This window comes from Ailuropoda melanoleuca, unplaced genomic scaffold (assembly GCF_002007445.2).
Source record: "Ailuropoda melanoleuca isolate Jingjing unplaced genomic scaffold, ASM200744v2 unplaced-scaffold58254, whole genome shotgun sequence".
Lineage (NCBI taxonomy): Eukaryota > Metazoa > Chordata > Mammalia > Carnivora > Ursidae > Ailuropoda > Ailuropoda melanoleuca.
In genome coordinates, this window is record NW_023231897.1 from 1 (window position 1) to 14,450 (window position 14,450).

At 60.8% G+C, this 14,450-nt stretch overlaps 1 protein-coding gene across 1 annotated transcript; it reads left to right on the plus strand.

Moving 5' to 3' along the window:
* Window positions 1–3,404: 3,404 nt before the first annotated feature.
* On the plus strand, window positions 3,405–7,578 carry LOC117799829 (formin-like protein 6). Its single transcript, XM_034652332.1, has 6 exons — window positions 3,405–3,513; window positions 4,321–4,386; window positions 4,846–5,080; window positions 5,208–5,360; window positions 5,440–5,504; window positions 7,303–7,578. Exons 3-6 carry the CDS (start codon window positions 4,849–4,851, stop codon window positions 7,378–7,380), a joined length of 528 nt encoding a protein of 175 aa, XP_034508223.1. The 5' UTR covers window positions 3,405–3,513; window positions 4,321–4,386; window positions 4,846–4,848; the 3' UTR covers window positions 7,381–7,578.
* The last annotated feature ends 6,872 nt before the right edge of the window (window positions 7,579–14,450 follow it).

Sequence of the window (14,450 nt, forward strand, 5' to 3'; positions counted from 1 at the left end):
CCCAATGGGAAGTCATCCTCTGGATGTGGTGTTTGGAGCTCCTAGGTCCCAGGCTGGGGGGAGGGTGTGGGAGGGGAGGGTGTGGCAGGGGCGGGGCAGCAGCCCATGTGACCCTTCTCCCTAGACGGGTTTTGGGCTGCGACCCAGGGACAGACACGGATGGCAAGATGGAGAGGTGGGACCCCTGGGCAGAAGAGGGGACCAAGAGGAAGCAGAGCTGGAGGTCCTGGTGCTGGGGCTGAGGCCCTGTCAGCTACACGGAAGAGCTGGGCCCCCCACGTGGAGGCCCCCCACGCAGCCCCTCTCACCTTGACACGGATCAGCAGGCTTGCTTGAGGCTCTAACAGCAACCAGAACCCCACGTCTCAGATGGGCCCTCGGAGGTGGCCTGGCCCAGCCCCCGCTGGACAGACAGGAACACAGGGCCCCAGAGAGGACACCCCCGGGACTGCGGCTGGCAAGATGGAGTGGGAGGGAGACCCCTGGGTGAGCAGGGAGCAGCCCTTCCTCCCAGAGCCCCAGCTGCCTTAGCTGTGCCGAGTGGACAGGGATGGGCCTCTAGGGGCCTATGAGGGTAAACCGGGCGGGCCGGGTGTGAAATGCCAGGCCTGCCAGCCGCTCCTCAGGCAGGCTGCCCTCTGATCGCCTCACCCTGGCCCAGCTGGCGTCAGGACTGGATCAGCTGCCCCAGCACTCCCCAGGCCAATGCACTGACTAGGTGGGGCTGGGGGCCAAGCAGGCTGCCCTCGGCCTTGACCCGTCCACCCCTGGCTTTGGCTGCTGGCTCAGGGGCTGCCTCTCTGGGTCAAGGGGCCCTGGGGGCACCCCGGCCCCTTCTGTCCTGCCTCTCACGGCAGGGGAGAGAGGAGGCAACACGCACTAGAGAAGGGGCCAGGGGCCGGGGGGCCCCTCCATCACGAAGGCCAGCGTCCTGCCTCTGGCACTGGGGGTGGGTAGTAGGGAGGCAGGTTGGGAGGAGGCTGGAGCGAGGAGGGCTGTAGCCTGCCTGCCAGGCTGCCTTCACCCTTCCCAGGACTATGCTGAATTCCTACAGCCCCAGAGAGCTCACAGGGTGTGCTCCCGTCCTCCCGACTGTGGCCGGCTGATGTCTGGCCCATGAACCTGGCCCGTGACGTCCTTGGCCAAGGCCTTCGGGGGCACCTCGGCAAACCCAATCTGGAGGCTCAGACTACACATTTAGAGAGCAAGTCTTCACTTTTCTCAGGGTTGTCCGTCAGCAAGATGAGGCAGGGAGTGGGCGGGAGGGAGCCCAGCTCTGCGGACGTCTGGGTCTGAGTTCTGCCCACAGTCACTGGTGGGTGGCTCTTCCCCTCTGTGGGCCCCTGTCTGAGCTGGTCAAGTGGGAGCAATGAGGGAGTCAGGGGACTAGGCAAGCACCCTGGGACTAAGAGTCCCACCTCACGTGGGTCCCTTTGCTGCTGTCTGTGAGTCCCAGAGCCCCGTTCCTGGGGGGACCCGGGCTTCCCGGGTGCCCCAACCTCTGAGCCAGGCCCTCAGAGCCTCAGCCCGTCTCCACAGCTCCCCGCTCCATCCCCAGGGCCTTGGGGCGTCGGACCCACGACAGGCCCCCACAAGTCCTTGGTGAACAAATGAATGGAAGACAGGGTGAAGGAATGAAGGAACCCTCCCTCATCAGTCCGGAAGAAGAGGGTGTATGCTGGGTGGGGCCCCAGCTCACAGAGTTCCCCATGGGGGTCAGCCGCCTGGGCTGCTGAGTGGGACAAGGAGGTCTGGAGGTCAGGGCCACTGGCAGGAGCGGTCACGTGCATCTGTGCACGCAGAGCGGCCAGGGCAGCGGTGGCCCTCCAGATACCCAGACACAAGAATGGGCCCAGCTAAGCCGCACGCAGGCCTCAGTTACCTCTGTCTGTCCCTTCCCCTCCACTTTCTCCGGGGGGACCCCACCCAGGGTGTCTGAGCTCTGTCTCTGCCCATCTGTGCACACGCACATGCACACTTGCTCGAATGAGAGGGTGGGGTTTGGAACCAATAGCGCAGGCAGTAGCCGGCCCCAGGGGTGGAAGGTAAGTCAGAGCCCTGACGTTATTCACGAACCCAGGCAAAGTCCAGGTGAATGCATGACCAAGGAAACTCCTGCCGGAGCACAGGGGACATGGTGGGGACAGAAGCCTGGCAGATGCAGATGAGGAATCTGGGTGAAGAGTGAAGCAGAGACACTGCTCAGGAACGCTGGGCACAGTTATGCGGGTTGTGCACTGCCCAAGTCTAGGGAGCGTCAACAACAGTAGGTACAGCTCTCACCGTCCCTTCCAGAGCAAACTGACCTGGCTCTCTGGCCCTTGGCGGTCACCATAGAGGTCCCACCCAGAGGCCTGGACCAATGAGCCCTGGGTCTAGGAGCCTGGGACCTACTGCCTCTGTGTGAGAGGTCAGAAGCAAGGTTCCCCAGTTCAGCCGGAGCCGCCCCACCCTGCCTCTGCCTGGATGTCTGCCAGCCCCACAGCCAACATCCACCTGTGTCATCGTCCGACACCAGTCACTGAGCTCGTGAGCTCGCCCGGAGCTGCGGCCCCATGCTGCCTCCTGCCCCTTCCCTGCAGCTGTCCGCGCTGTCCCCAGCTGGGGTCACCAGATGTAGCACATGAAAATACAGGACACCGGACGCCGTAAGACTTGAATTTCAGATAAAGGAGGAATCCTTTTTTAGCGTAAGTTGTCCCATGTGATAGTTGGGACGTATCTGTACTAAAAAATGTGCTTGTTGTCTATCTGAAAGTCAAATCTAACCGGGCGTCCTGTGTTGCATCTGGTGACCCCTTCCCCAGCCTAGAGCCAAACGCCCTGTGCCCACCCCCGGGTTCTCTGCGAACTTGTCCCCGCCGTCCCACCCCAGCCACCCTGGCCTCTGCCAAACGCCAGGCAGCACTGCCCTCTAGTGGACAGACCGCCGCAGGGTGGGAGGAGCCCAGGCGGCCGGGAGGCGATGGGGGGAGGAGCTCCGGGATCTCTTGACCGTGCCCCTCCCCCGCAGGGAGCTGCGGGAGGTGCTCACCTCCGCCTGCCCCCGCCCTGGAAATCCTCCTCAGGTCCCGCACCCAGGAGGGGACTCCAGGCGCTTTGCTGGGGGTCACGGCCTGCCATCTAAACAGCATGAGCTCTCCGCGCACCTGCCACAGGCAGGCGGTGGCAGGGGCCGGTGTCCTGGCCGGGCTGCAGGTGGTGGCACTATGGGTGGGTCTCATGCATCCTTGGCTTCAGAGGTAGGACTTCAGGGATTCCTCAGCGGCACCTGAAGCCCAGCGCTCATGACAGCATATGCCCTCCTCCCGTTCTCGCACCGCAGAAGGTGGGGTCGCCGTGAGCGGGCAGAAGACCAGGCTGGCCCTGGGGAACCTGGCGTGGCCAGCCAGCCAACGCATCAAGAGGCCTGGCAAAACCTCGGCGCCCGGCCGGAGGGAACTCGAGCCTGCACGCTCATCCCTGTTCACGGCAGCGTCAGCTACCGCAGCCCGGAGGGGGAGGCCGAGAAAGGTCCGCCCCGCAGAGGGGCCCTCCCGCAGGGTCCACTCCCAGGAGGCCCCAGAGGAGCCGGAGGCAGGGAGCAGGACGGGGGAGGGAGGGGTCCGTGTTCAGTAGTCTGGGAAGGTGGAGCGTCCTGGGGACAGACGGAGGGGACGGTGCACGGCAGCGTGAGTGTGTCTGACGCCCCTGAGCTGTGCGCTCAAAAACAGCTAAGATGGCAAGTTCTAGCTTATGTGTATCTTGCCACAATACAAGTAATAATTAAAAAGGCAGAGAGTTTTACCCCCCAGTAGCAGGGGGCACCTCCTTCCCGCCCCCACCCCAACCCAGCCTGTTTGGCTTGGGACATGGTTTTGGAAGTCCTCGGATCTTGCAGGTGTTGTCATGGGACGCGGGGACAGGGAATTTAAGTGAAACAGGCGGAGGGATACACTGTCCTTTTCAAGAGATGCGAGCACCAAGTGTGTGCCCTGAGCAGGTTGTAACATCAACCCTTGTCCTCATCTGATACTGACTCACATGTTCATTTCACGGCGGCAGGAGCCGTGATTTTATCTTTCTTGAATGTTAACATTGAACAGAGGACAGCCCCACACAGCGGCCAAGCGTTGCTGTTCCCCACGAGGCACCCAGGAGCAGCCCTGGGGATGGGAGCTGGTTGGGAGGCAAGAGGACAGGGCCCAGGGTGGGTGGGGGGTGGAGCTCTGGGGAAAAGAGACAGACAGAGACAGAGAGACAGACACGACAAGGGGTCCTGGCCAGGTCTCTTTGCTGACCCCGCTCCTGACTGATGCCTCCCCTCCTCGGTTCCCTTAGATCTTGTCTAGGACTCAGCTGCGGAGTGCCCTCCTCCAGGAGGCCTTCCTGGGCTTCCCAGCTCAGGTGAGCCTCTTTTCTGCACGCTTGTCCCCCTGCCTTAGCCCCCAGGCAGGTAATCTGTGGTTGTGTGCGTCTCAGTACGTGCAGGGGGAGGTGGGATTTGTACTTGCATCCGGGCATTTGCCAATGGCTTCTTGGTGACTAAGCGCACTGAGTTCCACGACCAACGAGGAATCGCTGAGATCCTGCTAGGGCTTTGGAGCAAGGGGTGAGGCTTATCCTGTGCTCAGTGCACCTGCGGCCAGTGGGGCGACGGGCACTGGGACTCGGGGGCCTGGAGCCCTCCGTCCTGAGGGGCATGGACAGCCAGCCGGCAGCAGCCACGTATTCCCCATGTCCCGGGAGCCCTGGCAGGGCTGGGAGGAGCCGGGCTGGCCACCTCCCTGATGGGCGCTCCCCTCCTGCCCTCCTCCCCAGCCACCTCCTCCATGGACATCCCCTCACCCCTGCTTCCTCTCCTAGAGGATGGGACCTGGACCTCTAGGCCTCCCTCTGCAGTCTGGGCTCTGCACGCCACCAAGGCACCTTGCTACCTGCCCCGAGCCGCCCCTGCCCGTGGGGCCTTCCTTGCCCCGAAGACCCCAGCCATCGGTGAGGCCCAGAGTACTGCTCCTGCCAGGATGGGACCCTCCCCAGGACTCCGCAGTCTCGTTGCTCCGCAGCACAGCTGGACCGACAGGAGTCTGTCTGCTACATTGTGAGGCTTGGGCTTTTAGGCGGGAGGTTTTTGCTTACTTTCCATTCCCAGGTCCTGAGTGACGGTGGAGCTCTCAGTGAATACTGAATGAACAAATAATCAACATCCGACTTCGGATCCTTCCCAGGGGCTGAGGCTTCCCCAAGCCGGGGCGTCGGTCCGCTGAACACGTACCTGTGTGCGCGAGCCCGCACCGGCCACCCCCCCACACTCACGTCACTAACACCCCTGCGCCTGGCGAGGCCCCCCAACCCCGCGAGCGCTGCTGCCGACACTGCAGGTACAGCCGGCCGGGAGAGGGTGGGTCCTCCGAGCTCCTCGGTGCTGCTCTCCCACCTCTGATCCCTCCTTTCTTCGAGGTGCTTCCCCTGGACTGTCCTGCGTCCACCAAGTCCTGAGGACGAGGTTGGGGTCTACGTCTGAGGTTGGTTTTCTGTCTTTTCTCGCTCGTGGTGGGTCACTGCACACAGGCTTGTGCGCCTTTGATTTTTTTTTAAAGATTTTATTTATTTGACAGAGAGAGAGACAGCCAGTGAGAGAGGGAACACAAGCAGGGGGAGTGGGAGAGGAAGAAGCAGGCTCCCAGTGGAGGAGCCCGACGTGGGGGCTCGATCCCAGAACACCGGGATCACGCCCTGAGCCGAAGGCAGACGCTTAACCGCTGTGCCACCCAGGCGCCCCGCGCCTTTGATTTTGAATTCACGTTCTCTTGACCTTAATCTGTGGAAAGCCTGTTGATCGAAATCAGGGGTGCTGGGAGACATTGTGGCCACGTGGTGGGGAGCTGGGGAGCCCCACGGAGCTGGGCTCCCTGCCCTTGGGGGCCTACTGTCTGCCTGTCAGACACCTCCAACAGACGTCAGTTTGCTTTCTCATCGGTGGAGAAAGTCTCGGGAGTCCCCTGGGCTCCAGACCCCCGAGTTCAGTTGTTTGGCAGTGGGAGGGGCTCGTGGGTGTCTAGTGCACTGGCCACCTGGAGTGGGCTGGACAGTGTCCACATCCTTACCCTGATGCCTGGGAAGGGGACCTTATTTGGAAAAAAGGTCTTTGCAGATGTGTTGAACGAAGGCTCTTGAAATGAGTAGGTCGTTCTGGATTTTTGGGGCGGGCCCCAAGTCCAATGACCAGTGTCCCTCTAGGAGATGCAAAAGAAAAGACAGACAGACACAGGGAGAGACCACAGCCCAGGAGGGCCTAGAGACAGCAGGAGCCCAAAGAGGCAGGAAGCACCCTCCGGAGAACCTCCCAGGGAACACAGCCCTGCCCACACCTGGATTTTGGACTTCCGGCCTCAGAACATTGAGAATGCAGTTCCTGCTGTTTTAAGTAACCCTTCCTGGTCATTTGTTACGGAGGCCCCAGAAAACGCACTCGGGGTGCTCTCTGTGCTGGTTCCAGAATCTGGAGCATGAAGCAAACCGGATGCTCACCGTTCATGGGCCTAAGAGGGAAGCCGACCCTGTGTGGGTGCGGGCACGGGGGCCCGGCCAGCAGCTGGCTCTACGAGGGGGTGGGGGGGCTGCAATCCAGGCTGGCTACCTATAAGAGGTGAGGTCTCACCCATGGCCTGACAGAAGACTAGGGCAAGAAGTGGGAGAAGAGGACTTTAGGCCAGAAAAGAGAGAGTGGGAGGCTCTCAAGCACGTAAAGTCCTGTGTGTGTCTGGCATGGGGCGGGCAGCAGGGGCGCAGGGGCGAGGGCATGGCAGCTGGTGGAGCTGACCCTGGGAGGCCTCCAGCTCCTGTCAGGGACTGTGCACTGATCTGGTTCTCCAGGTGCTCAGGAGTTCTCTCTAAAATGCCCTTTCAGGGGTGACTGGGTGGCTCAGTCAGTTAAGCATCTGTCTCAAGATTTTATTTGCCAGAGAGCGAGCCCGGGGGTGGGGGGGAGCACAAGCAGGGGGAGCAGCAGGCAGAGGGGGAAGGAGAGCCAGGCTCCGGGGAGCCCAATGCGGGGCTCAAGCCCAGGCCCCCAGGATCCTGACCCGAGCCGAAGGCCGACGTTCCACGGACCGCGCCCCCAAGCGTCCAACTCTTGATTTTCAGCTCAGGTCATGATCTCAGGTCATGAGATCGAGCCCTGTGACAGGGTCAGCGCTCAGCGCAAAGTCTGCTTCTCTCTCTGCCCCCCTGCCCCTCTCCCCTCCCTCTCTAAAAATAAACTAAATTAAATACAATAAAATGCCTTTTGGACTCCTTGTCACTTATTCTTCTTTTTCTCAGGATATTCTCCCCATGGAAGATGGCTTCCAGGCCTCCGATTCCAAAAGTGCCCCGTATTCTGGATCCACGGCTGCGTGACCCCAAGATCGAGCAGCTCATGACCCTGAATGGTTCTCCGGTCCAGAATTTACGAGCAGCTTGGGGATGCGGTTTTGACTCAGGGTCACTCTGACCTTGTATCAAAATGTCAGCCAGGCCTGAGGTCCTCTGGCGCTGGGGGACACGTGCTGGCGGCTGGTGCTGGCTGCCGCCCGGATGCCAGGCTCCCGGCTGCTCTGACCACCCCCCCACCCCCCCGGGGCTGCTTGAGTGTCCTCACAGCCGGGTGCCGGCTTCCCCGGGGGTGGGGTCTCTGAGGGCCAGCAGGGGCCTGGCCAGCACAGTCTGAAGGATGGGGCGGTGCACACAGCGGCAGCAGGGGACTGGAACCACAGCCTGCCAATGCGGACGCAGCGCAGCGCCAAACCTGGGAACAGGTCGGCGAAGGGGCTCTCACGGGAGCTCTGAGGGGCCTCTAGCTCCCTGCCTTACGGACGGCCAGCCTGGGTCTCAGAGGGGGTGAGCAACCCCTCAGAGCCACAAGCTGTGGACCCCAGCCTTCGGCCACCCTCTGATGCCGCCCCCCATGCCCCGCCAGCCTGCCCCGCTGATACTCTTACTCTGATTTTGTGGTTACCTCCTCCCCTCCCCCTCCCNGGGGGTGGGGTCTGCAGGGACTCCCAGCATCCAGGGGGCCCAGTGACCTGTCAGACCGGGAGGGCCTCTGTCTCGTGGGGGTGGGGGGTGCTTGGAAGTCCTGGTAGAGGGAACAGCATTCACAAAACCTCCAATGCTCAGAGGCAGGCCAGAGCAGACACATCTGGAACTGAAGGAAGAATGGGGTGGGGGCGACGGGCGGGAGGGAAGCAGCCAGCTAAACACCCCCAGGACTAGTTAGGGGCCCCTGGGAGGCGGTTGGGTGGGGCTCTGCAGAGAGTTGATCAGGAAAACGAGGGAGATGAAGCCTTTGACCCAGAATGTCACCTGCAGGATCCTGTCCTGAAGTTAATAATTAAGGAATGGGCACAGATGCAGCCAGAAGGCCACTCATGCAGCCTTGCTCAGGAAGGAGAGAGCTCAGACCCACCGAAATACCCACCAGGAGGCACCCGGTTCCATAGATGAGGGTCCGTCCGGGCAGCAGAACATGGGGCAGCCCGTAAAGCGGCACTGAGCCCTGGAGCTCAGACCGACTGTGGCCCCTTGGAAAGGAGAAGCCCATTCTCCGGGGCCCTGCAGGTCTGCCCCAGGACCCTCCAGCCCGGGGCCACAGCCCCACACAATGCCCCGCAAGAAGTCCAAGATGCTGGAGAAACTAGTCTGTCTGAGGCCAGAGGGAAGCTTATTTTTGTTACGACGGCTGGACGGTTCCTTTTACGTATCATCGTATCATCGAGGTGAAAACACATTTACAGCTTCACTCAGAACAGCGGGGCTCCGAGAAGGGGACTGAGGACTCCGGTCCTACTGAGAGAGGCACGCACACCGCTGGCCGATGCCTCACAAAGCAATGCGGCGAGAACGCTCCTGGCCTGCAGTTGGCCACCTTCGCGCGGTGCCTTCGCACGTGGGGACAGCTGGGGAGACAGACAGACAGAGAGAGGGGGAGAACTCTGGTCTCTGCTCACAAGGGCACTAACCCCATCACCCCCAAGTACCCCCTCCTAACAGCATCACATGGGGGCCATTAGGGCTTGGACATGTGAATCTGGGCACAGGATTCAGCCCACGGTAACAAAACGTAAGAACAGGTGCAATCAGCTAAAAATGACGACAGGGTTTACACAGGCAGGAGGGTTTCCACACACGCGCCCCTAAAAAAATCCCACGGAATCACAGGGAAGTTTGCCAAACTATCCCCATGCGACACCAAAGTCATCACTGTGGAAATAGTCACAGTCATGCTTATTCTCGGCCAGTCTGCCTCAGTCACATGGTTTTCTGCCCCGTCACCGGTCACCGAACACCCTCGCTGCCAGCATGAGGTCCAGAAGGCACGCCTGCCGCAGGACAGAGCTGGACCCGAGCCCCCGCGCTGCCCTGCCCGCCCCTCGCTGTGCTGCCAGACTCTCAGCAGAGCCAGGGGCGGGTCCTTCCTCCCTCCTTCGTGCCCGCTTCTGAAGTATACAGGCAAGTCTTGATCACTTAAAAATACTGAAACACACGTGTACATTATTACAAACTGGACAGGAGCCCTCTGCTTCCCCCGAGTAACCACAGCTAACCAGCCTCTTCCGAAACAGAGACCCAGGCACGTCTATTCCAGTGCGTGCCCACATCTATTAACAACACACGATCGGTAACAAAAACTCTATCATTCTACACGCACTGCTTTGCAATTTGCTTTTGTCATCGTAGTGGGTTGAACGATGCCCCACACCGTAATTATGTCCCCCTGGAACCCGTGAGCGTGACCTTTGCAGAGATCATCAAGGATCTCAAGGTGAGATCACCCTGGATTCCCTGGATGGGCCCTGCATCCCAGCTGGTGCCCTTATGAGCGGAGCGGACGCAGTGAGGAACAGGCTGGGACCGCTGTCTGGGGGCCCCACAACTCCTGCCCCTGGCCATCCCCGAGCAGACAGAGATGGCCCCGAGCCTGGGGAGGTAGCCCTGAGTTCCTGACAGTATCCAGCCTGTCCTTCCCCCCAACCCCCGGCACACCATCCCCCTGACCTGGAGGGCTGGCCCTGGGGCCCTAAGAGCTTCCAAGCTCCCTCTCCTCTCCAGAAGCCCCCCAACACTGAAATAGTGGCCCTTCTTCCCTGCATGCCTGGAAAGCCCAGCCCTGCTGGGGAGGTGGCCCTGGGCCCCCAGCAGTCCTCAGACAAACCCCCTTTGCTCCAGCCTCCATTTCCCAGCCAGACTGAGCCCTCTGAGCCACTGGCCACTGGTCTGTGCAGCTGTCCACATGATCTTGGGCCCTCTAGGCTGAAGTTCCGGTTCCAGTCTCCCCACTGAGGCCCCTCAGGACCCTGCTGCACACCTGAGACCTCCCACTGCACACCCTGCTAGAACGCATAGAGTTTCATATCCAGTCCAGTCTGTTGCCTCTGGGCCCCTGCACATTCTGTTCCTCTGCCTGGAATCGCATTTCTCCCTGGCCACACCCCTGCCTCCATCCCTCATCCTCTAGGTCTCCATGCAGACATCCCCTTCCTCAGGCCTAATGGGGTCCCCCGGATGTGCCGGGCTCCCCATTCTCCACCCCTCCCAGAACGCTTGTCTGAAGGGGAAAACGTGACCCCTGACCTCAGTCCCGGGGCAGTGGGATGGGCTATATCTGGAAGGGCGAGGTGTCCAGGGGCCTAAGTCTTCACTTCTCCATCCTTCCTGTGACTTGTGCCCAAGACTACTGGGTCCCAACACCTTGGAGTTTTAGTGGGACATGTGGCTGTCCAGAGGAAGAGTACATTTCCAGGCTTTTCTGCAGCAAGGGTGGTCGTGTGACTAAGCTTGCAGGGACTGGGACAGAAATGGTGCATATTTCCAGGTCCTTAAAGGGAGAGGCATGCTCTTCACTTCTTGGCTCTTCCTCCTTGCTGGGGTGTGGAGGTGATGGCTAGAGCTGGGGCAGCCATTTTCGACCCCAAGACAGAAACCATGTCTTGAGGACAGCCACACACAAAGGGCAGAAGGAGTTTAGGTTCCTGGACAGCTGTGCCCCTCGCCCTTGCATGCTGACACTAGAGTGCTACATGAAAGATAAATAACGTTTCTCCTGATGAAGCCACTTTTATTTTGGGGTCCCTATATTTCATTAACTCTTGGGTTTTTGGTCTGCGTAGTGAGTGGGAGGGTGTCCCCACCCTCCCAGATTTATATCCGCCTGGAAGCTCAGAACGTGGCTTCTTTGGAAATAGGCTCTTTGAAGGCCATGTGAGGACACAAAGACAGAGAGGGGACACACAGGGGGACAGCTGGCCTATGACAATGTAAGCAGAGACTGCGGGGATGCAGCCACAAGCCACGGAACAGCAAGGATGGCCTGCAACACCAGCAGCTGGGAGAGGCAGGGACTGTCCCCTGGGGCCTGGGGACAGAGGGTGACCCGGCTGACACCTTGCCTGCAGACTTCTGCTCTCCAGAACTGGGGCAGAATCAGTTCCTTTTGTCTTCGGCCGTTCAGCCTGTGACGTCCCATTGCAGCAGCCCTAGGAAACCAGGACAGTTTGCCCCTTGCAACAACACAGATTAGAGACACCCCTTCTGCGGGTCGCGCTGTTGGCATAAGTGACAGCCACCGGCTGACTCTGGGTCGCTCGTGGATGCTCAGGGCAGTGGGTGCCCGCTCCCTAACCACCCAGGCAGCCGCATGGCTCTGTCGGCCACCGTTGCCCCCAGGATCCCAGGGCCCCAAGCCGGGTCACACCCCGCATCACAGGTGAGGTGAGACATACCGGACTTCGTACCCCTGGTGCAGGTGTGGTCAGTGCACACCAGGTGGGACTCCTGCCCGGGGTGGGGGGGTCGTCTGTCTCACAGTCCCAGGCAGTGAGCCCCAGCTCCTGGCAAACTGACCCCGTTAGACTTCAACCCTGTCTCGGGGCTGTGCGGTATGCCTCGTCCCTCGCCACTGGGCTGCTTTTCCAAGCCACGCAGCTGCCTGGCCACACCCTCGTGGCCCCTGACACTGCGCGGGGCACGTGTTTCTGGTCTCTCCTGTAATTGGACGGCGGTGCTCCTTGTGTCCCAAAGGACACCCATGGTGGCGGGTGCTTGACGGTCAGGGGCCCTCCACACGACCTGCCAACCAGTGCCTGCTGCTGCTGAGCCTGGGAATGGCCTTCCCCAAAGTTCCCTGACGAAGATTTCTGGCTCCACCTCTGTGCCCTCTCCCTGCCCCCAGGGAGGTGCCCCTTGGTTGAACCACCACCTCCGCAAGGACCAGCATGAAAGGGTGGGGGTGGGGCCATCTAGATCCTTTTCGGATATTCAGGATTCTATCCTGACCATCCTGGGCAGGAGCCTGCTTTCCTCTAAGGGCACCCTTCGGCCGGCCTGGGTGGTCCACAAGGGGGCCTACGGGACATAAACTTCATTCTGGTCCAGATACCTGGACTCTCCCGTATGGCCGTCACGGCCCTAAGTTCAAGGGTGATGACCATCTGGTTGAGGACACTGGGTGCCTGAAGGTGAGTCACGTGGTCCACAGTGTGGGCGTGTAGCGGGTCTCTGTAAGTGTTATAAAGATGCTTGTGTCCTTTCCTGCACCTGACCTGTGTCAGCCAAAGTCCCATCAGGTGACAGAAGCCACGTGGCAAAGGACACAGGGAAAGTCTGCTACAGAGGAGTGACCTGAACAGCGGACACGGGGAGACCCGCTAGGGCTGAGCTGGAGCCCCCCAGCCCCCGGCTGGGACTCTGGCCGAGCTGTGGGTCCCAGGATGGCTGAGATGTCACCGTGGTGCCTGCAGCCCTGCTGGGAGCTTGCTGAAAACCCAGCTCCGGGTGCTGGGGGAGAGCCGCTCACAGGGTGGAGTCCCACGCAGCTCTCTGCCACAGATCACACAGGGGCTCACCTTGCAACAAATCTGAACAACTAGATGCCCGTTCGCAAAAAACCCCAACAAAGAAACACCCCAAAACACAAAACCAAAATCCAAAATACCACCTTGCCCTATATCCAGGAGTTAGCCTCAAACTGAATCATCGACCTATCGAATACGGTAGCCCCCCCAGCCACAGGGGATGCGCTCCAGGGCCCCCACTGGCCGCCTGAAACCACCGATAGTGCCCATCCCTCTACAGACGGTGTTCTCCCCCCATACGTACGTACCTGGGATTACGCTCAGTTTACAAACTAGGCACCGGAAGGGAGCAACAATGTAACGAATAAACTAGAACGTAACCCTACACTGCGAACGTGGCCGAGGTTTCGCTTTCCAAATGTCACGTTGCCCTGTGCTCATCCTTCTTGGGCGCAGAGAGAGCATGAGATGTCCACGTGGCGGGAGGAAGGTGAGGGGCGCACGAGATGTGGCGGGAGGAGGTGAGGGGCACACGTGTGCCTCGCAGGGGGAGGCAGGTGTGGGCCTGAGCATTCGTCCGAAGGGGGGCCACCTGCTTCCGGACCGTAGCCAGCGCGGGAACTGAGACCGAGGGTAAGGAGAGACATTGCTGTACCAAAAACCCCAGGAATAAACAGAAGATGTCTGCGCTGCTGGGTTCGGCAGGTTTCTCACATATGAGAGACAAGAAGCGCTCCGACTGTGAAAGGAAAAAATGGGTCACCTGGACTTCAACATTAGGAACTTGCTCTTGGAAAGACAAGCCACAGACGGGAGAAACACCTCTGCAGACGCCCTGTTTGCTAATGGAGTGGTGTCTGAAAGTCGGGAGGAGCTCCCCGAACCAGTAACAAGGAAACAAACACTACAGGAAAAAGAAGATGGGAATAGGAGAAAAAAAAAAAAAAAAGATTAACTGTACATTTCGGCGGAGATCTACCGGTGGGTCAAGACCGTCAGGCGGTTGGGAAATGCAGATGCCGCCCACGCAGGCGCCCCACACGGACACAGCCGCGCCCGGACCGGGCGGGAGCCCCCAGCTCTAGTGTCAGCAAGCCTCCCCCGCGCTTGTCCGCGGGACGGGAAAACCCAGCTTCGCACAAAGCCCGTGCGAAAGTTCAAGGCAGCTGCGCCCCTGGCCACCCCACGTCCGCCGGCGAACGCTGACCGGGCCCGGGCCCGGCGCGCGGCTCCGCAGGGACCAGGGCACTGGATTTTGGCTCCTGCCGGTGACAGGCCAGACCCCAAGGCTGTCCCTGCTGCACTCGATTTCTGGGACGCGTGGCGACGGTCAGGCTGTGCTGCGGGGGCTCGGAGAGCGAGGGCCCGGAGGTGGTGCGGGGAGAGCTGCAGGTCCATGCCGGCGCAACCGCGCGGTCAGAAAGTGCGTTCCCCTCGTTCCCTGAACAAATGGAAGAAAGCCGCACACGCTCACACTGCGTTCGCAGTCGTCCAGGCCCCGCAGGGGCCTGGCGCGGGTCCCCCCCCTCCACGCCGGGCCTTGCGCCTCCGCGCCCCCACGCGCCCGACCTCCCCCACCTTGGGGCTCCGCAGGCGGCCGGCTCGTCCCCCCGCCCGGGAGTCCGCGACGGCCCGCGG